This window comes from Rhodnius prolixus, unplaced genomic scaffold (genome assembly GCF_049639745.1).
Source record: "Rhodnius prolixus isolate KJV_2025 unplaced genomic scaffold, Rpr scaffold_5, whole genome shotgun sequence".
Lineage (NCBI taxonomy): Eukaryota > Metazoa > Arthropoda > Insecta > Hemiptera > Reduviidae > Rhodnius > Rhodnius prolixus.
In genome coordinates, this window is record NW_027411624.1 from 28,699,063 (window position 1) to 28,726,447 (window position 27,385).

General features: G+C 34.0%; 1 protein-coding gene across 4 annotated transcripts in view; it reads left to right on the forward strand.

The window, feature by feature from the left end:
* LOC141458643 (rho GTPase-activating protein 20-like) overlaps window positions 1–27,385 on the forward strand; it is a 626,814-nt gene that overhangs the window by 592,482 nt on the left and 6,947 nt on the right. For all 4 annotated transcript variants that reach the window (XM_074136906.1, XM_074136909.1, XM_074136907.1 and 1 more), the window contains 3 exons: window positions 5,385–5,483; window positions 7,416–7,577; window positions 14,377–14,594. In XM_074136906.1, the coding sequence (XP_073993007.1) occupies window positions 5,385–5,483; window positions 7,416–7,577; window positions 14,377–14,594 (479 nt within the window). The remainder of the gene's footprint in view (window positions 1–5,384; window positions 5,484–7,415; window positions 7,578–14,376; window positions 14,595–27,385) is intronic.

The following is a 27,385-nucleotide window of genomic DNA, read 5'->3' on the forward strand; positions in this document are numbered from 1 at the left end:
TCACTTAGTAAAACAATATCAGGTTATCTGTCGGAATGACTTCAGCTCTATAATGTAAACCCAGTTATAGTTTTGATAATGATTAGAAGTTTCTGTTCTACAGACGATTTCGAGAGTCGTCCAAGGAGCCTGTCTCTTCTGCTTATTTTTATTAGAGAGAGATAGACATATGTGTTTCTTTATTTAAAAATTGTTTCACAGGAATTAGGATGAACCGTAATAATTATCTGTTGCAACTAAAATACAAACTAATTTCTTCACTTTTTGATTTACTATTATTCTAATGAAGTGGCAGTAAGAATTTCGAATAATTATACAAGTGAACAATATTGTATATTGCTTGATATTTTCCTTAGAAATATATAAAAACAGCAGCATAAGAATATGCAATCAAAACAAACTAATGAAAGGCAATAGCATTATAAGACTAAATTATATAGAATCTAAACAAATCATAGACAACAATAGTGTGATATTTCTTAAAATTAAACACTTACTAGTTTGTGTTTATAAATAAATAGTTCACATTGGTTAGAGATTTGTTCAAATTCTGATATTAAAGTAAGAAATTAATTTTTGTTAATTAATTAATCAAGTTGTTTTTACAGCCGATAATTATGGTAGTTATGTTCTGAATTGACGTCCCTATTTCTGCACATCTTATTTACTTATACTTTATTTTATAAAATTTGAAAATATAGTCCAAATGTAGTTTTAGTGTCAATTCCAGTATTGGGAGCGTCTTCGTTTCTAAAGATAAAAATATAATTAGGGTAAACTTGTGGAATATTAAATAGCTTTTTAAAGAAGGGGCGTAGAATTCTCGCCAGCTTATCGCTAAATGCCATTTTTTTGTTTTAATGCCCAACTAAGCCTAAAGGTAGCTGGAATTGGCCATCAGATTAGTAAATATTTTCATGCGTTATACTCTTTAACGCCACGATAGGCTATCTAACAAAGTAGGCTTTAGAATATAGTCTGCCTGTCCACACATCTGACCGCTTTGTCCTCCAATTTCTTTAATTTTCTCATCTTAAGGGAAGAGAAAGAAAACAGTTGTTGAGATGGTATTCTATTAAAAATGATAGACCTATTTAAATGCTGCTTACATTTTTTTTTTATTATTATGATTTAAGGCGCGTCAACATCTAAGGTTATTGGCGCTCGGAGTTTTTTTCAGTGCACTGCCGGCCTCTGGACAGTGTTCTCTCGTTACAGACAACACTGTCCATCACCGGACAGTGAGCTGTAAGAAGCTCCTAGGAAGAGAAAATCTAAGGGTCAGCAGCTGGATTCGAACCCGGGACCTCCGGCGTGGGAGTCCAGTATGCTAACCTCATAGCTAATCCCTTCCCTTGCTTACATTATTATTATTATTATTATTTGTGTTTACATGAAAGAACTATTGTATAAGATTATAGAGGAAAATGGTAGAATCTGTGGTGTTGTCATTACAATGTGAACACTAGATAGAATAGGTAACATTCAGCGTCCGCCGGCCATTCTTCACTCTGTCTGTGTGGACACATTCTCGCACGCTGCTGGTGTTGTTGAAAGGCAGCCAGCCGAGCAATCAGCCAAAGGTATTGTTGTCGCCCCAGAGCACAACCTCTTCTTCATCTTTCTTAGCCACCACTCACGTTTTCATAGAGGGGAAATATAAAGAAAGAAGATTTTAAAGTCTTTTGAGTAGAAAACGTCCATCTTTTGAGTATATATTCTGGTACCTTCACGGATACTCTGCTTTTCAACAGTTTCCTTTTATTTTTGGGCCTTAAGATCTATTTTCTTGTTTATTTTTATTCTTTATGAAAGCTTCTTCTTTTATCTGGTTTACCCGATTATTATTAATATTTTACTAAAAATTTCACCCATTCCTAACTCAACTTTTATTAGCTTAATGAAAAAATTGGAGATTATCATTAGGTTTCTCTTCCTCCAAAGAGAAAGGTAAATTGTGATTTTGCATTCTGATAGTAATTTATTTTGCTTCCTTATAGGTGTCAACATTAACTCTCCGTAGTCTAGCGCCATTTCTTTGCAAGTTCCCTAAGTAACTCTTTGTTCTGTAAAGTTTCTGCCGAGGACATTTCTTGCTTAGTTGGCAGTTAGTATCCAGCTTCTAAGTCCTAAATCTTCTATGGAAATCGCAATCATAAGAATCTCTTTATAAGATGGCTGTCAAGAAATCAGTCTTCTAAGTCCTAGGTTTGCAGCAAGCTGCCATACTTAATCGAGTAATACCTCTGGCCAAAAAAAGAAAGCTTGTTCATTCAAGGACCTGTGCCAAAATTTACGCCAGTTAGTTATAATCAGGCACGGATGGCTTTTAAGGGTTACACAGGGTCTGCTGATTGGGTACTGCTGCTGGCTCAGAAGACCTATGATGGATGTTGGCGGTCATTGTAGGTTCTACGCAGGTGAAAGCACTCCTCGTTCTCTACTCTTCTGGGTGTAGCTTAGACTGAGGCTTCTCAAATTAAGAGTTGAAATGTCCACGGCGTTGAGATTGTGGCGGCTTTGGGAATTGCTTGCGTTGGTTATACAGGGGATGCTGCATCCTTTAGATCATCAGAGACTGAGCTTCTTTTATTCTATTATCTCACCATGTAGGATACGTACAACTTCTTCAGTCCCTCACTGCACTATAGTCGAGCATTAAGCATGCCTCTCCTTCTGTGGCAGACTTAACTTAGCATTACTCAATCTCAGGAAATATTCCAAGAGCATTGCTTTATTTTTACAGTAATTTAATTTATCTAGGTAATTACACCTTGCAACGTAAAGTTAAGCATTGATCTGAGCTATTAGTCCCTACCAGGTCAACTCAAGGCTGGTTTGGGACTGTCTTGGTGCCCTGAAGGAAATTAGTGACCAAAATAAGGTCTTTCTGGTTTGGGTACCTGGTCATTCAGAATATAAGGGAAACGAAGCGGCAGATTTATTGGCCCGGAAAGGCTCTACTCTAGAGACAGGCGAAGGAGTTGTTCATTAAAGGCTATTCGCCAAGGCTGACTGCAGAATTAATCCGTCAAGGCCGCGTGGGGCTATAAGGATGATTGTAGGCCTATTAACTGGCCACTCTGCAGGCTCAGAAAACACATGCATCGCATGGGGCTGGCAGATGATAGTCTCTGTAGGTTCTGTCAGGAAGAGAAGGAGGAAACGGCACTGTACTGGTGTTGTGTCAGTGTGAGGGGCTCGTGTGGCTAAGGATGTTACTTCTCGGGAAGGAAAAACCAAGGCCTGAGGAGCTTTACCCAAGAGTCGCTCTCCCAGAATTAAGGGTCTGATTAAAAGGACAGCTCAATAGATCCAAAGGGATCGCAGTGGCGAAGGCCTTGAGGCCACCCTAGTCTAATCTATCTATCTAAGCATTGATCTGGAGACATCTCCTCAAGAATCGCTTAGTCTATTGCAAACTAGCTTAGGCTTCCCAACAACTCCAGACTCTGGAGAAAAGTGGATAGTGAACGCTAGTTTCATTGATCGTCTCTACTGTTGAAGCTCAGCGTTTAAAAAACAAAAAGTTGAAGTGGCCAGATTGCTCTGCAATCCCATCCCAGCAGAAGAAGTACAGTAGAAGAATCAACAGACGGATATTGAATCCACTCTATGCTTCTAACGCTCTTCCGCTCTCCTCGGTCCCTTGATACCATACAAACTTCTTTCTTCTCTTTACCTCCCTCGTATATAAGATCTAATCTTATATATGAATAGATGAACATAACATTTGATTTTCTATCTTGTAATTAATACCATTTATCAAAAAATAAAATCAGTCGCTTTAACACAATAAATTGTTATTAGTTTACAATTATTAATTAATTTGTTTTGATGAATTCAGTTTTTGTTAATTGGTTCCTCTTTTGTAGCGTATATTTATTTGTATTTAAATTTTATTCTAATTTATCGCTGTTATCCCAGCTTAGCTTTTTAATTTATTTCCTGTTCATGTTTTACGTGCCAAATCAACTTTTGTTTAATTTTTTAAATTCATCAGACCTCTCCTAAACGAAAAGAAACAGCATTATTCTGATTATAGAATAGAAAAAAACGCTAGTTTTGCGTAAACGTCCAAATACGAGGGTCGTTTGAAAAGTCCGTGCAAAGTCAGAGAGATAGCGTTTCGAGGTTATGTTTAGTTAGTACCATCTCTTGGAAGAACACACACCAAGTTTCAGCCAGATCGGTCTATTTCTTTGTGTTTGGCATTCGTTTGAATCGAGGAAGTCGAGGAATTTCGTGTGTTGATTAAACACTACTTTATGAAAGGCAAAACGCCTCAGGAGACTAAAGAGAAGCTTGATAAACATTATGGTGACTCTGCACCTTCGATTAGAACAGTTTATAAGTGGTTTCAAAATTTTCGGAGTGGCTATATGGGCACAAGTGACGCTGAACGTTCTGGACGCCCTGTTGAGGTTACTACTCCAGAAATCCATGATATGGTGATGGATGACAGAAGAGTGAAGGTGCGTGAGATTGCTAGTGCTGTGGACATCTCGAATGAACGGGTACATAATATTTTGCATCAACATTTGGACCATGACAAAGCTATCCGCAAGATGGGTGCCGCGATTGCTCACGCTTGACCAAAAACGAAATCGTGTGAAGTGTTGCAAGGACGGTTTGCAGCTGTTCCAGAAGAATCCGCAGGACTTTAAGCGTCGTTTCGTCACTGTGGATGAAACATGGATACATCACAACACTCCTGAGACCAAAGAACAATCTAAACAATGGGTTACCAAGGGGGAATCTGCGCCAAAAAAGGCAAAGACCGTTCCTTCGGCCGGAAAGATTATGGCGACTGTCTTTTGGGATTCGCAAGGAATAATCCTCATCGACTATCTGGAAAAGGGTAAAACTATTACAGGTGCATATTATTCATCGTTATTGGACCGTTTGAAAACCGAGCTGCGAGAAAAACGCCCACGATTGGCCCACAAAAAAGTCCTTTTCCATCACGACAACGCACCAGCTCACACCTCAGCAGTTGTGGTCGCAAAATTAATGGAAATAGGGTTCCAACTCGTTTCACATCCCCCCCTATTCTCCAGACTTGGCTCCCTCGGACTACTATTTGTTCCCCAATATGAAGAAATGGCTGGCGGGAAAAAGATTTTATTCAAACGAGGAGGTGATTGCAGAAACGAATGGCTATTTTTCAGACTTGGACAAATCCTATTATTCGGAAGGGATCAACAAACTAGAGCAGCGTTGGACGAAGTGTATAAGCCTAAAAGGAGACTATGTTGAAAAATAAAACAGGTTTACCCCAAAAAATTAAGTAGTTTTTATTTTTGCACGGACTTTTCAAACGACCCTCGTAAATGTTCAAGAAAGTTGAAATATGAATCATCAATGTTGTTTCATTGTTTCAGGCTGTAAAGAGAGCCCAAGAAGAAAGCGATCTTGAAAGGATTCAGGACCTGTTTCCTAACGATTGTCTTAGACTGTATGATAGAGATGTGCTCACAATGGTAAGAATATATCGTATTTTTTTTTTTTTTTTAATTCAGAGTCTTGATAGTTCTTTTAAATTTCGAAAAAGATCGCGAGATTATCGTGGCAAATTTTCGTGTCTGAACCAAACAAACGGCCATTCATTTCTTGAATCTATTTTCCAGGCATTGACTTTATAGAATTAGTGAGCACAAATACTATTTGGTATATTTAAAAAAAATGGTTAACCTCCTCGTAGACTGAGGCAAAAACGATGGCCTCGCTACCATCTGGTCGAAAGATAAACAGGACACATCCTTCGAATTCAATTCATTCGGTATTTTGTTTTAACCTTCTTGTAATGGTTATCATTGGATGACCTTCATTCGAATCTTTCAAGTCGATTTTGATGCGTTGTTGCTTTTTTTTTTTTTTTGCATGACAAACTTTTACGCAGCAGTTATTGAATGAATGAAGAAAATGAAATCTCCTTGATTGAATTAATTGTTAATAATGTGAATTGCTTCAATGCACTCTCTTTTTTTTTATCATCACTTATCGCTAGAATTAAATAAAACCGTTTCTAAGTGTACATCCTAATAAAATTCACTTTAACCGCAGAGTTATTGCGAACTAAATAGCAGACATTCTGTGTACCAATTACTTAATTCAAATGTAATCTAATATAAAGGAAACTGCTAATAGCTTTTAATTGATTTTAAAAGATAGATTGCCCTTTTTGTAATTCGAACGCTTGGAAAGTATGTAAGTACGATCATAACTTAATTTCTAACTTTAACTACAAAAAAACTAGTTCCACCTAAAAGGAGAAGACTACAAATTCTAATGAAAATCATTTGAATACTGGAAGATAGTCTTAAATAATTCATGCATCCCATTTAGAACCTTCTTCAATATTCATCTTGCAGCAAACATAATTTGTAGTTTTATTTATTTTTTCATTTGGTTTTTGTATGCTCACATTTAATTTATAATTTCCTTCAACAAAATAAACCTTTCAGTTAATTTATGAAACCTCCTCTCATGGTTATTCCTGAATTTAACTTTAACTTAACTGAAAATAAACCATCCAATGCAACATTTTTCAATTTGACTTAGTAATTTATTTGCACTTTGCTTAGATTTGTTTCAATGCAATTCTTGACTCCTGATTTTATTTAAATGCAGTTTTATGCATATGTTATTATTATTTTTTGTAGTAGTTTTATAAGAAAGAAGTGGAAAATGCCCCACAGTTGCCTTGCACATTTATTCGGTTCCATTTACCATTATGAGGTTTGTACCTGCCAGTAATCTCACTAAAAATCTTTCTCTAGCTAAGAGTTACATCCAGAAATATATCCACTTGTTTTAATATTAGTGAAGGAGTTAGCTTACTGTTTCCAATGCGGAGATCTCGGATTCAAATCCAGTTCCATCCCTTGGCTATTCCTATTCTTCTTACAGCTCTCTGTCCCGGTGATGGACAGAGTTATATGTAACGAGAGAACGTATATCACTCGGATATTGACAGGTCTTAAATTTAAAAAAAATCTGTATCTTTTTATTTTGTAAAAATTTACTGAAACCAGTGTTGCCAATATCTACAAATTTGAGACAAGGAGGAATTGTTCCTCTCAATTTTTGTTTTTAATTAAAAGAGTCCCATAATTAGAGTTGTAAAAAGATTCCGTTAGAAGAAATCATTCCCTATTTTAATCAGAACAGTGATGATAGATTAAAAGAGGCGAACATTTTATGAAGTAACTAATGTAGCATACAAGGAAACACGTTGCGCATTAATTAGAGAAGTTTTACTCTAACATAGCCCTAACTAAAAAAAAAGTCCTCAAATTTTTGCTTGGAATATTGCTATAAGAGGAATTGGGAAGGACGTATTTCCTGATATTTCCCCTCCAAGAATTGCTTCAACCAATATTATATTTTATCTTTTTTAATTAAAATTTCAGAGGATGAAAGGACTATTACGCAAGCGGTCCAGCACCGCCGCTAGATTGCAGCGAGCTCTCTCGGCTAAATCTCTTCGTCCAGAATCTCCACCACCGCAGAGACCCACACCGCAGGCAGAAAAACGGCAATTCATCATGGAGACCAGAGTTCAGTTTACTGCGGTAAGTAGTTAAGTAATTGGGAACACAGAAGTGTTCGTTATTGTTTTTTAGTTAGGAGTCTCTTTGGACATGTTTCTTTAAGAGTGTGATTACAATCAAGCTCTTTATTACATTGGAGAATATCTTCCATGGAGAATAATAAGCGATAAGAGACTGCTGTCCAAGCTGTAAGCTACTCAGTCCCGATATAAAGACAATACAAACTGTAATGGCTATTTTTTTTCCAAAGTACCATCAAATATCAAATATCAAATATAAAAATCAAATATCATCACATAGAAGGAAACGACTAGTAAACATATTTTACTTAAAATTTCTTACTATGAAAGATTAATAAAAGTTACAAGCCTAGTCCGAGTATCGAACCCACAACCACAATACAATTTAGCTTTAGCGCTCGGCTACTGTGGTGCCAGTATTATATCGCATCTTTATATCACACTTGTGTAGCCAGATCGTGTGTAAATATTATATTTACCAACAGAAGTTTGATAGTGTTGTTGGGTAGATAACTTCTTCTTTACACATTTACTATAAAACCTCGTTTCTTTCACTTATTTACTTCGATCACACATTTTTAATTCAGGAGGAATTAGAGAAGGAATTAAAAAAGAAATTTGCACTATGGAAAGCATTCCATTATGGTTAAGGTGGAATTGTAGCCTCCAGACTGGTGACTTCGTGACAGTAATAAATCAGTCTATGGTTAAGTAGCACTTTGTAACTTGAAAATGAACTCTGAGCAAAACTACAAATTTATTTATATTTGTAAGTCTTTTTTAATAAACAAATCGTTGTTTAAAAAATATGTGTAAATAATAATCATCATCATAAATCTAGAAATTCATGATTAAAACTATAGAAACGTGAAATCATAGAAACCGGATTTTTAAAATTGCAATTAGGTTTTTTTATTTATTTATTTAGTAAATATGATGAAAACAAGTTTATTCTGTATGTACGTATTTTATTGATGTTTATATAATATTGAAAATAAAAGTTTTAGAAAAAAAAAAAAAAAGTAAGAATAATAAGATTCAAGGACAAGCAGTTAGATTATTGTGGATGAAGAGTTATAGTGGAGAACAAGTGTAGAAAGAATAAGAGGACATGATGATGATGAAGGCCCCTGTAGTGTGGAGGAGAGTTACATCAGGCGGGCGGGAGTTTGCGTGAGAGATGCTTGTTTGGAGACTGTGCCGTCGCGCCGCCGTCGTTGGTGTAGGGGAAGGAATTACTTTGTTTTTGTTTTTAACTCATTATTTGTAATCTTCATAGAAAGATCACGACCTACAAACATACACTCTTTACGTTTTATAACATATAACATGTTTAAAGGTAAAGAAGGTAAGGATGGTAGGGAGAACTGCATTAAACCCTATCCAAACCTAGTTACTCTGGGTCATTACTTAGGTCAACTTGCAGCTAACTTTTCTTTTCTCAAGAACTGAAAACAATACAAGAAATTACCATAACCATTCTCAACTAAATCTTCTTTTAGTTTAGTTTAGATCAGCGTTTCCAAACCTGTGGTACGCGTACCACTGGTGTTCGCGAGTTGCTGGTTGGTGGTACACGAAAAATAATCAATAATGGCGGACATAAAAAAATTAAACATAAAAGTATCATAGAAACGTTTTTTCCTATAATTCATAAAAATTATTATAATTAATTATATTATACAGTATAGTTGTGCAAGTTATAAGGTTAGTCTGTCTCAAGATGTACGAGAAAATATAATTAACTATGTAAAATTCTGCTTAAAGAGACTGACAGTATGCTCTATTCAAGCAACATTATTGGTACTTACAGGTAGTTGAATGCTTAAAAGAAATTAATTTAGAAGATTTGGGCACAAATATAATAATCCTAAAGAAGAACTTTGTAAATTAATTTAATAATTTTGAAGAGAAAAATATGTGCGCAATTTTTAATTATTTAAAAAAAGTTTTAAAACTAAGAACTTACACTTTACAAAGTTTATAAAGTGAACATGAACTTTATAACAGTTACCTCTATACAAATAAAGATAATAATAACAATAAAATAACACACTGGGAATAAAAAATTTCACGAAATACAATCATTTTTACGAAGTGATACAATTTAGAATGATGTACGCGAACCAAAAAAGGTTGGGAAACGCTGGTTTAGATTATAATAACGTTAAGCAGCACTGGGCCTACTAGTAATGAAATTGGCCGCAAGGCTGAGCTACTTGCTGGAGGCTCCTATTTCAGTAAACTGTTTTTGTATTTGTAACCTTTAAATAAAGTTCAAGATTGGAATATTACATTGCCTACTAAATAAATAAATGAATTATATTTATAAATAAAATCAACCAAGTTTGTAAGCCGTGTTTTTTTCTATTCAGGCAAGTAACTATTTAGTATATCACATTGAGATCTAGAAAAATTTGAATTAGCTGAGTGCCAATAATCATGATATCGGATTTCCAATAATCCTAATCCTTACGATTTTTCTTTAGGATTACTAAGTTTAAAGCCACTGTCAATGTTAATGCGGCCACTAAATTTAAATTGATTTTTTCCTCTTAACTTTGTTATAAATCATCCATCGACTGTATAAGTTAGAATGCCCACCATACTGCTAATATTTGAAACAATTTCAACTAATTCAAAGTTATATTTGTTTCCAGTTCTTATTATTTATTAAATTACTATTTAATTAAATAGGAAGAAGTTCATGCCATACTTAATTGTTAAATATCAATTTACCTACATAACAGGGCAGAAAGTTAATTGCAAATAATTTAGCTATACGGATGTAGATTACTACTGTTTAGCTGTTTCCTGTTGGTAACGTAATTAATAAAAACGTAACAAAATAAAGTCAAATTCACTTATTGTTTTATTGAAGTTTTGCTTTACTACAAAAAATAGTTATAGATTTAGGAGGTTTAATTTCCACAGTTTTTTTAATATTCACTTTATTCCGCGCTAATTGTTTAATTACTTCCTTTTAATTTGATCAGCTCCATTTAATTCTTTCCTTTTATTTTTTAATTGCAAGATCTTTTCCCCCGTTCTGTAGTTCATAACCAGTTATTTCTTTGACTCTGTGTTTCTTTTTGTGCCTGTTCGCTACAGAAATTTAACGCCTATATACAAGACTTCCATGTTAATTTAACGTTTGCCTGTAATTTGTTAGAAGATTAAAAAACAAAAAATATATACTCTCAGAAGTTTGGTGTCCTGTTTGAAGTCGCTGTTTTTCAAATTTAAATTAGATTCTCCTTTATAAAATGTTATTTTCTGAAGTAGAGCCTGCCAAGTCAGCTATCCATCCAATAATGGACCACTCTCTAGTTCCAACGTATTATTACTTTAAGGTGTATTTTTTTTTCTTTACTTATTTCGTAAAGAAAAAAGATTTATTATTTATTTTGTTTTTAAACAAAATACATTTTTATGAACTTATTTTGCTTCTCATTAAAAATTAAGGTAATCCATTTGTAGAATATTGTTCATCTTTTTTTGGTGACTGATTCAATAATCTAAAGGGAAGAAAGATTATTGCCTATTATTTCTTTTATTGCCAATCTTGAAGGCAAACATAATGTAAAACTAATTTTAATACCGGACAGTTTTAATAATTAGTAATAAGTAAAAGCTCTGAAGAAGACATAGTATCCTATGAAGACGAAAGCTTCGCGATAAAACTAATAAAAAAAATTGATATAATCTTTCATTTCTTTGTAATTCACTTAACCCTGTTTGTTACAAAAGTGATGAAATTAGAGCAACCCATTGCATTAAAATGTATCCTAACAATTTCACTGACAGCCTAGATGCATCCTTAAGGTATTAAACCGATGCTTAATATCATACCTCTATGTTTTTTTTATAATTGTGAACTACCAGTAGATTTTTAATTAAGATAAATTGATCGTTGTCTATGATCTCAGAACATGTTACGGTTCTCTGATTAGATATCTGCCACAATTTGTTATCTAAATTGGCAAAAAAAAAAGTGTTTAAAGCCTAATTTGTTATGAAAAAAGCTTGATTCTGTTACCTTTATTAAAACGTCGTGAAGTTGTACCACGTATTGCCGTTTCAAAGCACTTGTAAGTTTTGTGTACAAATTGACGCTCTGGAATCTCTCTGAACTTGTCTCTAGCGTCCCTGCCTCAGCACTAGAACAATATTTTTTTTTTACTATTGTGAGCACAAAAAGGAAGTATAACGTTTGAAGTGAAGTGATGTTAATACGTTTTCTAGGAACATACAAATTATTACGATAAAATTTCCGTTTTTCTTCGATGTTGAAACATTTTAAAAGCTTCGTTCAGCGTTCATTAGCTACGAGGGTCGTTTGAAAAGTCCGTGCAAAGTCAGAGAGATAGCACTACTGGCGCGTATCGAGGTTATGTTTAGTTAGTAGCATCTCTTGGAAGAACACACACCAAGTTTCAGCCAGATCGGTCTATTTCTTTGTGTTTGGCATTCGTTTGAATCGAGGAAGTCGAGTGATTTTCAAAAAATGGACGAAAAAGAATTTCGTGTGTTGATTAAACACTACTTTATGAAAGGCAAAACGCCTGAGGAGACTAAAGAGAAGCTTGATAAACATTATGGTGACTCTGCACCTTCGATTAGAACAGTTTATAAGTGGTTTCAAAATTTTCGGAGTGGCCATATGGGCACAATTGACGCTGAACGTTCTGGACGCCCTGTTGAGGTTACTACTCCAGAAATCATTGATAAAATCCATGATATGGTGATGGATGACAGAAGAGTGAAGGTGCGTGAGATTGCTAGTGCTGTGGGCATCTCGAATGAACGGGTACATAATATTTTGCATCAACATTTGGACATGACAAAGCTATCCGCAAGATGGGTGCCGCGATTGCTCACGCTTGACCAAAAACGAGATCGTGTGAAGTGTCGCAAGGACGGTTCGCAGCTGTTCCAGAAGAATCCGCAGAACTTTAAGCGTCGTTTCGTCACTGTGGATGAAACATGGATACATCACTACACTCCTGAGACCAATGAACAATCTAAACAATGGGTTACCAAGGGGGAATCTGCGCCAAAAAAGGCGAAGACCGTTCCTTCGGCCGGAAAGATTATGGCGACTGTCTTTTGGGATTCGCAAGGAATAATCCTCATCGACTATCTGGAAAAGGGTAAAACTATTACAGGTGCATATTATTCATCGTTATTGGACCGTTTGAAAACCGAGCTGCAAGAAAAACGCCCACGATTGGCCCACAAAAAAGTCCTTTTCCATCACGACAACGCACCAGCTCACACCTCAGCAGTTGTGGTCGCAAAATTAATGGAAATAGGGTTCCAACTCGTTTCACATCCCCCCCTATTCTCCAGACTTGGCTCCCTCGGACTACTATTTGTTCCACAATATGAAGAAATGGCTGGCGGGAAAAAGATTTTATTCAAACGAGGAGGTGATTGCAGAAACGAATGGCTATTTTTCAGACTTGGACAAATCCTATTATTCGGAAGGGATCAACAAACTAGAGCAGCGTTGGACGAAGTGTATAAGCCTAAAAGGAGACTATGTTGAAAAATAAAAAAGGTTTACCCCAAAAAATTAAGTAGTTTTTATTTTTGCACGGACTTTTCAAACGACCCTCGTATATAGTCGAAAGTTACAATTAATTAATCGAAATTACTTATTTATTAAGTAAATCTTGAAAAAAATAATATAAAAACGGTACAATATTATAGTTTATGTGAAATTGAAAATTTAAAACAAAGTAATGGCGTCATCTTTATTTTATTGTACAATAGATCTTATTTTTATAGCTTCATTAATTTTTATTGAAAAAATAAGAAGTTCTTTCTTAGAAGTTTTCATTCACTATTAATAATTTCTTTTAATTGAAATGACTCAGTTGAACTAAATATTGTATGTATTAGTTTTAATGGTACAATATTATCTTTCTAACTTTTATGTCTGAAATTCGTAATTCTTTTCTTTTAAAGTTTTGTCTTTTTGTTTCTTATGAATTGAATTATATTTCCTACCTGCTTGTTAGTTAATCGCCATTGTTTACTTTACAAACTTTACCTGAAAAAATTTCTTGTGATTGTTAATTGTTACAGTATTCTCTTAAATTCTCCAACACATTGTTATTGTGATCTTTAGACTTTCGTAAATAATAGAAAGGGTTTGGATTGGGTTTTCCATCTTTTGGTCACCTAAAATATTCTTTAAAAATTTTAGAACTTTTGCTTTTAACTTTATAACAGTTTAAGTTTAAAAAAAAAATAATAATAATTTATCACGTAATCAGCGCAGCCAGCGACACAATCAGAAAAACTTATAAGTAGAGATTACCAACACAAACTTTGCTTTTTTTGGGGGGGGGGGAACTTATCATTGAAAATGGATGAAAACACAAAATTAGTTGAAAATTTTAATAAAACTGATGGAAATTCTATTGGTTAAAAACTTGATGTTATCCACAGCGCTTCAGAATTTCCCGTTTTTCGGGATAATCATTGATTCCTTTTCCTCTGGACGAAAATAGTTGTGCAGGTTAGTCTTGACGGCCATCATTGCCACCTGATAAGCTTCCAAAAAAATAATGTCAACAGAGATGAAGGGAATACTTAGCAAAAATTTTTTTTTTTTTTTATTAATGTCTTGTTCTTTATAATACTTCACTTAGTTAGTACTTCAAGTATTATTATATTAATTTTGGCAAGAAATGTATAAAGTGATACATGTTCCGCTCTTTTAAAAAACTATTTTAACCTACTTCATCAGCTACTGTGCATTAATAAATTTACTTCTGTTTCTGTTTTAGGGCGTGCAAAGCCAGGAAAGACATCTGTTTCTGTTCAACGATCTATTATTAATAGCAAAAGCAAGATCTGGTGGTAATTTCAAATTAAAAGAAAAAGTACGTGTATCCGAAATTTGGATGTGCCTGTCCGGTATTGAAGAGGTTAGCGAAGTGACCAAATCAAGGGATACTTCTTTTGTTTTGGGCTGGCCGACTACCAACGTTGTGGCCACTTTCAGGTAGTTGAAAAAAAATATTTAAATTTATAAAACTTTCGCTTTAAATAAGGAAACAATAAATTTTTACAGGATCTACCATCATAATTAAGTACATCCTGCTTCATTTTGTTCCTTTTACTTTTTTTGCCTTCACTATTGTGTCTGATTTCATTATTATTACTATATTAACTTGGAAGTGATGTCCTCCTTACTTTCAAGGAACAGAGGAACCCACATTTCGAATTGCTTAAAATATTATATTTCCTTATTAAAGTGTTGTAAAAACTGAAGTTGATAAATGAATTTATATTTATCGTTTCCTTTAAAATCAATTTCCTTTAGACAGATTGAATAGTAATGTTCTATCCAGTACCACCTGAAATTATCAGTTGTATTTAAATGCCTTATCTACTTTTAAATAATAATAATTATTATTTAATATAATTTGATAATCAGGTAGAATTCTGTTATGGAAACGCTTACTTGAATCTCTTAGACTAATGTACGTAATAAAACTTTTTTGAAACTGATTTTGTGAGAAACAAAATCGTTAAATACGACCAAATTTGTATGGCATTGAGGATCTTTAGCTCAATTTCTTTCCAACCGTGAGCAGCAAGGAACTATAATTGGCTTCGTCCCCTACAGACATACCTGTGGATCCTTCTACACTACTCTGTGCATATGCAGATGACACAACCATACCAGCTACAAGAGCACATCGTTCTTCAGCTTTATACAAATTACAGACATAATTACATAAAAATATAATCCTGGACGAAGAAGTGCAGGATTAAAATGAATCCACAGAAATGCCACACGTTTCCTCTTCGGCGGAGCTCCTGTCTTCTCCCACAGTAATCCTCTTCCTTGCACAGATCTGGTGCACTATCTTCGGCACAAACGTGAACAAAAAAAAAAAAAAACGTGCGAAACTTCTTTAAAGACTCTACTTCAAATTGAATGACGTTTCAGAAATGCCTATAGAACTCAATAACACATGTGGATTTTCGGACTACTACAGCTGTAGTGTTTAACTGAACAATACCGGATTGTCTAAAGGACATTTCAAACTCAAACGTCCTGGCTAGACGATATTATCACAAGTTTCATACTGTTCTCTCTGATTGTTCTAATCCATTTGAACAGTCTCTCCGTCTCTACTCTTAATCTAAACCATCACGCTGACTGAATCCACCAATGGCCCCGGAACTTCCTACAGAACTGAAGATCATAGTTTCGATCGCTTGTAGAGAGTGCTACCCCTGGGTAGTTTCTCTCCTCCTGCTCTTCATGCACCATGCATATCTTTACTACTCATTTATTTTATTTTTTCTTTTGCGTGGGAGAAAAATGCCAAAGGCACCTTCCGACGATCTATCGGGTGTGTGTGGCTCGACCCACTTAAAAACCCTCTCCCCTTCAGGCGTAAAATGTCCATCCCGGAACCGCCAAACAGCATTACTTCGGGATGACGCCTCGTAAACTTGGCTTTCTTTCTATTTATACTCTTCAATTACACCTGCAATTATTCCAGATCCTTTCTTTTTCTTATTAGGATACTCTTTACCATGGAAGAGACCCTCACCCAAGCTTCCTCATCTTCCAGCATCCGTCCGACGATGCTGTCCGGAGTTATCGGACCGGTAACTTCCCGCAATCTTCTTCTTTCCTGTACCCAATGTGTACATACTACATAAAAAAGTGTGCAGGGCGTTATCCGAGACCGTGTCTCCGTAAATGCACGCCCCAGACGGCCTTTTTCTGATTTTATTAAGGAAACCTGCGAAATATCCGTAGCCAGTAAGGAATTGTGTGAGGTAATAATCCACCTCTCCATGTTTCCTATCTGCCTAGATCACCGGATCAACAATCAACCTTGCAGTCCATCGCCCTTGGTCGTCATTCGCCCAGCAGTCTCTCCATTCTTGTACCAGCCGAGCAATCGCCCTCTTTCTCATTTACTTATAGTATACATTTATATACAGATTGTAAATTAATAAAATAGATTTTTTTTTTAAAGTTCTCGTTTGATTAGTTTCTTTGGCCAGGAAGGCGGGTCATTTTGAATGAATATTTAATTACGGTATTTTGTAATAAATTAGGACCACTTTATTCCATAGATTAAATTCTCATTGTGACATAGTTTGATTTTTTAATTTTCATTGAAGTGTCTATATTTTATTTGAAGAGTAATAGCTGGCCTATTTGATTTTACAGCTAACAATAGAAATGTAGGTTTATCACTTCCAACACATTAACTTCTCCATTGTGAAAGCATACATGTGAAGACACGAGATATTGGTAAAATGAAGTGCCCATGACATTGTGATAAATGTTTAAACAATGCTTATGTCTTCTTTAGTAGTCAGTAGTGTCAAGATGAAACTAATAATAATTGAGGAGGCGGTGATACTTTGCTGATTTTGCTATTTTGTTTACTATAGCGCTCCTATGTCAGCTGATAATAATACAAGTGTGTAGGATGTCGTCATCATATTCTACATATCTTCATTGCCATTGTTCTGTTGTAACGCGGCTGCGCACTATACTCCCATTGCTTTACTGTTATTGTCCTGGTTCACCTAATTTATTTCATCAATACAAAACAAGACAACCAACTAATTAGACAACGTAAATAAATATGTTAAACAATAAAGAATTCACTAATCTAAGAGCTACTTCCGGATTAGCAAAGGTTTGGCCTCCATATTCGTTTTGAGTATGTGAGGTCCATCTCCTACTTACTACTTATGGACGGTCATCAAGTTATTAATGATGTATCATTAAGGTGGGTATCCGATAATGCAAACATTTGGCATGAAACGCTGACTTGCGTATCTCCCATCTCCAGCAGTTTTCGTGGTTATATTAGACCAATTTAATTGTAATTAAAAGTTGGAATTTTTACTAAAAACAAAAAGGTGATCGGTTGTAAAATCACGGAACAATTCAATTGTAGAGGCCAGTAAAAAAGAAATAGAAATGGTCTATGTAAAGGAATGATGGTATTACACGAGCCGTTCGATGCACAAATCGATTAACTCTATTTTTTGAAATATCTTTAAATTTAAGTGTCAAATCACTTGGTTCAGTCATAGCTTTTTTGTATTTATAATAAATTGCCCAAATAATAAAGATTAACACTATTAAACGGCAAAAAAATTGTTTGGCCATTGAATAATAAATAATTTATTTCAGAAGCCATTTTGATTAACTCCGTCCTTTAATGTAAATCGTTGCTATAATTCCAACTCAAACTCATGCAGCAGGCGCTGAATTATAACGGTATACTTATTTGAGATTATATTATAAACGGAATTACACATTATTTATTAAACGGAATTACACATTATTTATTAAACGGAATTACACATTATTTATTAAACGGAATTACACATTATTTATTAAATGGAATTATAAAAAAAAACAAAGTACATTATTTCATCGCATTTCACCACATTTTGTTTTAATCGAGTTGTGCAGTGGACGGCTCATTAAAACTGTCCGGTAGGACAGTTTTATAAGGGTTGATCGTCAAAAACTGCACGAAAAAGCGTAACGTTGAAAAACACCCAACTTTGACAATTTTTTTCTCTTTTTCTATAAAAGATAAAATTCCCAAATTTTCTTTAAAATATAGGGCAAACCCTCCTTTATAACTGTAATTTTTTTGCGACCTTCCAGACCTAATAGATTTTGAGAAAAAAGTTGCCGAAAATGAGCAAAAACGGCATTTTCAGAAATTGTTGTTGTTGTTCTTCTTCTTCTTCTTCTTGTTGTTGTTGTTGTTGTTGTTACCTTTTTTGTAAACTACGTAGCGCCTAAACGCGAGAACCGATTTTCATGAATGAGGTGACATTCGATTCGGAATTTTATGTAGATGTGCCTTTTGGGGGTCTCGACGCTGTACACCGAATGGGAGAGGAGTTAGCCCCCTTTATGTAAGGCCCCCTTCAAAATTATTATTACTAATTACTCTGTAAATCTTAGCCCGATTTTGATAAAATTTGGTAGGATGATAGAGTTAGGGCTCCCCTACGTAACATTAAAGCGGCGATCTGCTCTTACTCTAGTTAAGGGGAAGTATAGCAATCGTTTCAAATTATCGACAAGTGAACTGATTTTCATGAATGAAGTGTCATTCGAATCGAAATTTTGTATAGATTTGCACTTTAAAAGTCTCGTCGCTATGCCTCATATGGAGGGGAGTTTGCCCCACCAAAGTAAGGCCGTTTCTAAAACTATTATTACCAATATTTCTATAACGCTTTGTCCGATTTTGATAAAATTTAGCACGAAGAAGTGATTAAAGCTCCTCTATATGGCTGTGAAGTGCCATCATGCTCTTACACCTACTAAGAGGAAGTACTGCAATCGTTAAAATTATCAATGGGTGAACCTATTTACATTAATGAATTGTCGTTCGATTCAAAATCTTTGCCTCTTTGCCTTTTAGGGAGAAGTACTGTAATCGCCCGTTTATTTTTCTTACTTCTCTTAAAAGGAAGGTCTGAAATCGCAGTTTAAATTTGCTTTTTACGTACAAATACCTTCCTATTTTATATAAAAAGGCTTTCTCAAAAAAATTGTTATTGAGGATGGTTTGGGGACTGCAACTATAATCATTCTTTAAAAAGATCTCTCCAGTGGTAGTTACGGTTCCTACTTAACACCTTATCAGGTTATAATGATAGAATTGCTTATTCCAAATTTAAAAAAAACAGTAAAGCAGATATGTAACTTAGCAAAATAGACAAAAATGAAAATCTATCCAAAAGGTACAAAAATCTCCTTAACAAAAACTTACAGTTTAAAAAGTTAAGTATAAGGGTTGATTAAACGCCAAAAGGTACACAAATCAGCAAGTACCCAACATTTCATTCAAGCTTAGTTGATATAATTTAAGTAATTTTGCTGCATTAACTTTTCCTTCACATTTTTTAGAATTTATTAGATGTCACAGACCCTTATGCTGGCCATTTTCATCTACAAAATATTTGTTCAAGTAGCACTGTAGATTGACTTTAATATCTATTAATCTATAATAATCAAACCATTAATTACAGGTTAAAAAGAAAACGTTATAAAAAATAAAAAAAATTACGAGGCTACAAAATTTAAAAACTTTTTTAAAAAAATGCTTACACCAACATACATCAATGATTTCGATTATTTTATTTTTAATAAAAATCGTCTGTTTAAGTTTATTCTTCGATTAAAGTAATTGTTATTTTATGTAGTAGTCAAACGTTTATAATAATAGGTAATAATTATCTGGCTTTATCGCAAATAATATAGTTTTCTTCAATCACACTCTCAATGTAGCTGTTCTTCTCACAATGTTATATATATGTTATGTAATATAAAATAAATAAGTATTGCATACTTTTAGGACAGCTAATTATTCCAGTATTTTACTGTAAGTAAAATTAAATTACAATTGAGAAATGAATAGTTGTTGTTGAATAATCTACTTGTTATTAACTGTGTGTTATTTGTGCTCACGAATATTTCGGTAAGACGAATTCAAGTCTGAAATATTGTTTTAAATCCTCCGTGATTCAAATTTAAACAGTAGCCGACTCTAACTTTGTCTTTTTCTACTTTAACATGCATGTATAAGATGTGACAACTTCAGAATAAAGGGCATATTAAAGATAAATCAGAAGAATAATTTGGAATAGAGTTAAAATAAAGTACCTATTTAAAAACGAAGATATAATATACATTTTATCATGATTATAACCAAATAATATTATGAATGAACTGGCCAGCATAAGGGTCTGTGACATCTAATAAATTCTAAAAAATGTGAAGGAAAAGTTAATGCAGCAAAATTACTTAAATTATATCAACTAAGCTTGAATGAAATGTTGGGTACTTGCTGATTTGTGTACCTTTTGGCGTTTAATCAACCCTTATACTTAACTTTTTAAACTGTAAGTTTTTGTTAAGGAGATATATACAGGGTGAACCAAGTAATGTCCATAGGTCCACTGTTGTGTACGTAGTACATCTAAAGTGGAGTTCAATGACGTATTGGCCAACTTCATATTTTCCACTGTTCTTGAGTGACGTCACTTTAAATTTTTTTTCTAAAATCATTACTTTTTTCCAAAAAAAAATGTTATTACTCAAAAAGTTTTAGTCCGAATTCGATTCTGATGACACGATTAGAGAGACAGATAAATTTTCTAAAAATGAACACCATTTCGAAGCGTAAGTTATTCTCCAAACAGTCTCGATCTTCCTCCAGATGCTGGAGAAATAAAAGTAATCGACATTTTTAAGGAAACTCATTAGGCCCTTATGTGACCATTATCAGACCTAGGTGCTGGCACTTTTTATAAAAGTTTCCTTGTCTAATGGACTTTAAACGGTATATCATTTTCCAGGATTCCTTTTATCTTCGTATGAGAAATTACCTTTGTTTTACGAGAAAACGTGCTCACGAGCGCACAACAGTGTTAGTTATCAAGTTGTTTTAATTCATTGAAAACTCTTTTAGATGGACCAATAGTCAATTTTAAAGTAGGCTGTCTTAAAATATGGAAGTCAAAGGTTACAAATTGCACTTTAAACATTTACTTCTGAACTCTCTGAAATATTTGAGAAAATGTTAGCAAATATTTTAAACAAGTACTATTTTTATAAAAAAAAAATCCGAATTCGATTCTGATGACACGATTAGAGAGACGGATAAATTTTCTAAAAATGGACACCATTTCGAAGCGTAAGTTATTCTCCAAACAGCCTCAATCTTCCACCGAATGCTGGGAAAAAAAAAAGTAATATTTATGTCAAAAGAAAATTAAACAGTTGAATTTATGCTATTTTCGTATTAAAGCTTCCTTGAAACATGGCATTTTTACTAGGGAAGTGACGGAAAGCAAAACAAAATATTCATTAAAGTTGCCGCTTGTGTTCAACCGATTTTCTACAAAATTTGAACTGATTTACCTTATCTGAAACATTTTGAAATTGATAATGAGACCGCATTGTGCAGCGTAGTAGCTATTACAATTCATCTTGTAGTGCTGTAGATCGTCAACTCTGTCTCCTTTTTGATGATTCTTTGAAAACTCCTTCAATATCGTAAACATCATCCCCCGGTAGTTTGAACAACTCTAAATTTAATTTTCTCAGACTAATGGTTTGCAAAGAATGTTTAGATGTCAACTGAGTGCACTTTAAAAATTAATAATGTGTACTTTTCTTGCTTAGAGAACGTAGGCCAACTGCAGAATTGTAGTACTGCCTCTACAATGGAAATTCGCCTTTACTAAGGGCAGATGATTAAAAAAAAAAAATTATTTATTGACAGGTTAAAGTAATATAACCTCATTCCAACTGAATTTACAATCAATAAAATCTGCACGTGCATTCCAGCCAACACAATTGGCTAAAAATATAGAAGCCACTGTGTAAGCACGTGGTGTGCAACACGTGGTTTGTAAGCTATCCACCACCATCCTTCTCTTCTACCACTAACCATTTCTGTTCTGGCCCCCTTTGATGATGAGAGCCTACACAGCTAACGGACCACCTTTATTATAAAGTAACTTGAGGACAAAAACTTCCTTAGTGGTTGGCTAGTTGTACATACATAACGGTAGCCATAGGATATTCGCCACTTTGCCAGACAGTCTGGTACCAGGGTTTCGTCTCTACTATACATTTCTATAATTCACAAAAAATAAGAACAACGAGATGTCTCTTGTTTTATTATTTTTACCTTCCCTTACTTTTCTATTGTAATCGTACAGATTCTTAATTTGGAGATTCTTGTTATTAAAATTGTTTCACTTTAAACTCGATCTTATTAATCGATTCACGCGATTTTAAATGAAAGCTTACAATCGATTGATTCTGCTGCTCCAAAAATTTTAAAAATAAATATTCTTGAAAATATATTTTTTTTTTTTACGTTTATTTTTGCTCCAATCAGCGCGTTGGTGCGCTATAAGTAACAATGATAACAGTAACAACAAATAACAGAAGAATACGAGTGGAGAAGTTACCCTGCGGTAACACTCCAAAATAGGCTATTAGTCGCGCTCTCTTCACTTGAGAGGAGATCACGAGGCCACACTGTCTCTTAAGGCGTCTTGTCGGGTTGTCAGGAAGAGTTCTAGAAGAAAGATTTTTGAGCTAGAGGATTAATATGAGATTGCAGACTGAAGTGGAGTTTTCTGTATCGTGTTTTCAGCAACTTGGGTGACAAAAGGAATGTTAAGGTCAGTGTGTATAGTTAAGTTGGAGACATAAAAAGGAGCGTGTACAATAGTTCGAAGTATTTTAGATTGTAGAGATTGAATCCTTTGTAGATTGGAGCGTTTGGTTGAACCCCACAGCTCTATTCCATACGCCCAGATGGGTTTTAAAATAGATGTATAAATTAGTCTTTTGTTGTCCAGAGAGAGTTTTGATCTATCGTCAAAGAGTCTTTTAAGTAGTCGATAGCGTCTGTTCAGTTCTGTTCTTTTAAGTCTAGTGTGAGGGTTCTTGAAAATATAAAATTCAGATTTAAATAATTTACTTACAGAAAATCATTGGGGCTTTCCCCCCCCAAAAAAAAGATGTGGAAATCATAAAACAGAGATCGATAAATGGAGATTATTTTTTAAATTAAAGGTTCCCTTTATAGAATAGTAGAAATAAAAACTCTTATTATTTTTATAACATGAAGAAGGTAATTTTAATTCAGTAAATTTTAATAGTTAATGAGATTAAATCTGCGTTAATTAATGTAACTATCTAGAATACAGAGTTTAGGGTAAATCCCATAACACTTGGTTAAGGCTTAAATCTCTCCTACTAAAAGTTCGAGTTCTCTAACCCCGGTAAGTCCCCCCGAATTTCGAACGCAACTCTCTACCTATACATTTCTCTGATGTGTGTTACTTTCAATCCAGGCACCATCCCCAAAAATGGATCAAGGTTCTGACACTCGTTGGGCACAACAAATAAATAACGTTATCACACTGAATATTATGATTATTACTGAAATTACCCTGATTATTATGCCTGAAACTATATTTTTTTTTTCAAAACTTTTTAAGCAATTTAATCATTTTATGCGTTCGTATAAGTCTGAAGTGAATTTGCTCTAGGAACTTCTTCTGTTGCCATTATTAAAATTAGAATCAGGACCAGTTTTTATCCAGGAATTAGCATTTCAAGGTCTTGGATATATTACGAGTACATCACAACTTTAAAAAAGAAAAGAAAACTAATTTAAATTAATTGAATTTTAATGAAAAACAGTCAGGTTTTTTCATCTCATTATTTCCGGTCTAAATTATTTTTGTAAATTATGAAAAGGTTAAATTGTTTTTTTAGAACTCACCTGTTTCAATCTGTATAATCCAAATTTATTTGTGAACGTAGGCGTACGCGTATACAGGTTCTGAAGGTTTGTTTAATAGAAAATGATGGAGAGGGCAAAAGCCCTTTATTTCCTACTTTACCAACGTGGTAGGGATGAAAGCAGTAAGGTGGGTGAAAAAAAAGGGCACCCCTAGAGGACAGCGAACAAAAGGCCACGAAGACACCTACCCAAATTTCCTACACAGTGCAGCCCTCACAGTTCAGCTCTCTGCTAGTCTTACAATGTATTACAGTGCGTCCTGTTCGTCTAGTCCAGTGTTCATCTAACTGTGTTTGCATTAGTTTTAATTTTTTTTTTTTTTTTGTTCCTGGAGCAAGATTTCTAATTTTATCAAATTCTTACCCATTCTTCACCGAACTTATGTCGACGATGTTGATGCAAGGAGAGGAACAGAGTGTCGGATGTGGTTGGAGGACGTCAAAGAAGGGCAAAAAGTTCCTTCGTTCTATGTAAGCTATTTTAATATTGATGTTAAATTATTATCTACAATGATTGTTGACAATCATTTCATTGATTACGCACATTGTTAAACATTGCACAAAATAGGTTTTTAATATTTATGCTCATAACAAATACGTCTCTACTAAAAAAAATCTCACCCTTATAGGCCAGTCAAATTAGGCAAAAAAAAAGAGAATAAACCTCAGAATGGGAGATAATATTCTATAAACTTGAATAAATCTTTGTTTTGGCATTTTATAAGTTAGCTCAAAAGTCTCATAGAATCTTGTGTACGCGTCACCGGTAATCAGTGGTCAAAGGTCACGAAAATCGGTTTCTTTGCAAATACATATCTTGTTTCCTTTGCTCTAAATGACATTAAAAGTTTTTACCAAGAAGTTGTAGAGCATAAAATTCTCTACAAATTTGGTTCTATGCAATTTTTCATACAATTAATCGTTCTTGGGATTTTATAGAATTACAAAAATATTACAATTACTAGCCTGTACCCGGCCTCGCGTTACTGTGGCTCAGACTGGTTAAATAGAACTATTCCGTACAATCAAAGAGTTCTAAGGCTATGTCATTTTGGAATCGAATTGCTGTCCGAATCAATCTATTTAGGAACGTTTTACCAGTATACTCCTGGCGTATATCTAAGAAGAAGATTTCTCCCAGCCCTGTTATTATTTGATCGTAAATGCCTTTTAGCTCGTTAGATTAGGAATATTTGATTGCACGTACAACACTTACTTGTGGTAATTTTGTTCACGACGCAATTCTACATCGAACGAAGCAGCAGCAGATCCATTCGGTACAAATCTTCAATCATTATCAACAGTTCTTTATGTTTCTGCTGTGAAATCCATGTTCACATATGAATTTTCCTTGTGTATTCAACGAATGTAGTTCTCTTGAAGACAAAGGAGAGCAGTAAAGAGGTAGAGAGAATATCAAGATATTATCCTAAATTATGTTCTACTGTTACAAAAGTTCCATTTTACCTCGTTTTTTGTCGGGAATTTTTGCCAATTACATAATATCTCTGGTTAGTTTTATTTTTTACCCATTATTCGTTCCAAAATATTTAAATTTGACGTTTAAATAAACATATATATGTATTCTATTAGTTTTAAGACTTATTGGGAATGAATTTCATAAATTTTCCAACTATTTTACGTATTACTCAATAAATATTTTCTCTTAACTTTTTTAATTATCATCTTCTAATGCTCGAGTATATTAAATTATTTCACCTCAATGCAACGTTTTACTCTAAAGTTTTTTAGATTTAATCAAACCATCTAATCTAATCAAGGAGCAATGATTTAAAACTTGAATATAATGAAACTCAATAAAGAATAAATAAATTATCACAACGCTTTCTTAGAAACTTTATTCATAAAGTTGGATTAAAAAAAAAAAAAATTAAGTTCTACATAATAATGCATTTTTAATTTAATAATTAAAACTTTATTATTTAGAGTAAATTAATTACAAAAACTAGTAATATATTTAAAAAAAGTAAAATTTTTAAAAAATCCTCTTAAAAATACCACAAAAAAACAAAGTTTGTATCCGGGAAACATAATGCTGTAGGAGCTAAGGGTAGAATCGCAGTAAAAAGGAGTGGGAGAATATCAAGATATTATCAACCAATCAGAATGAAAAAGTACAGTGGCCATATTTTGTACAGATAGGTACTTAATTCCTATTGGCTGATGTTTCCCTTTTCACTGCCCCGCCCATTACAGTCAGATTCTTACTATAAGCTCCTATACCATTATGTTCTACTGATACAAATGTTGCATTTTACCTTGTTTTTTGACAGGAATTTTAGCCAATTACTGGATATTTTGATTTTTTACACATTATTCGGTCCAAAATATTTAATTTGGGCCTCTAAATAAATATATAAGTGCTTCATTTGTTTTTAAGATTTTAGGTAATGAATTTCACTGTTTTACGTATTACTCAATAAATATGTTCTCTCTTTAAAACACCTAGAAATTATTTAATTATTATTTTTTAATGCTTGTGTATATTACATTATTTCACCTCCTCTTTTACGACGAAACCTAGTATAATTGATAAATGATTCTTTGAGTGAACGAACTTTCAAATTGACTTTAAGTTGGTGTTTTCCTTTAAATTAAAAGAATAAAACAGAATTGTGGATTTACGATCTATACGTACGTTGATCAATGAAAAAATTCGAAAATTTCATTTTAAAATAGAAATACGAGGTGTGTTCAAAAAGTAACGGGAATTTTTAAATTTCGCGGGTTTGGAGAGTCTGATTGTAAAAATTTTTTTTTTATTTTGTTGGTACACATGCCCCTGAAGTACGATAAAATTTTCAGTAATATTCATTGTTTACTTCTTAAGTGGCAGCCGTTAAGGTTAGACGTGTTTTTCGAGCTTGGCGATTTTTGTTTGTTAAAAAAAATGGATCAAAGAATTTGTATTAAATTTTGCGTAAAAAATGAAATAAAGTGTGTGAAATGTTAATAAAGGCATATGGTGAGTCTGCTATGAGTAAAACAAGGATTTACGAGTGGTATAAGCGTTTCCAAGATGGCCGCGAAAACGTTGAAGATGACGAACGACCTGGACGTCCAAGCACATCAACAACCGATGAAAACGTGAAAAAAGTGAAAGAAATGGTTATGAACGATCGCCGAATCACAATCAGAGAAGTCGCTGATGATGTTGCCATATCAATTGGCTCATGCCATGAAATTTTTTCGGATGTTTTGGGTATGAAACGTGTGGCAGCAAAATTTGTTCCAAAATTGTTGAATTTTGAACAAAAACAGCGGAGAATGGAAGTTGCTCAAGAGTCACTCAATGAAGTCGACAACGATGCGGATCTACTGAAACGTGTTATAACAGGTGACGAAACATGGGTTTACGGATATGATGTCGAAACTAAGGCTCAATCGTCCCAGTGGAGGCATTCTGGATCGCCAAGACC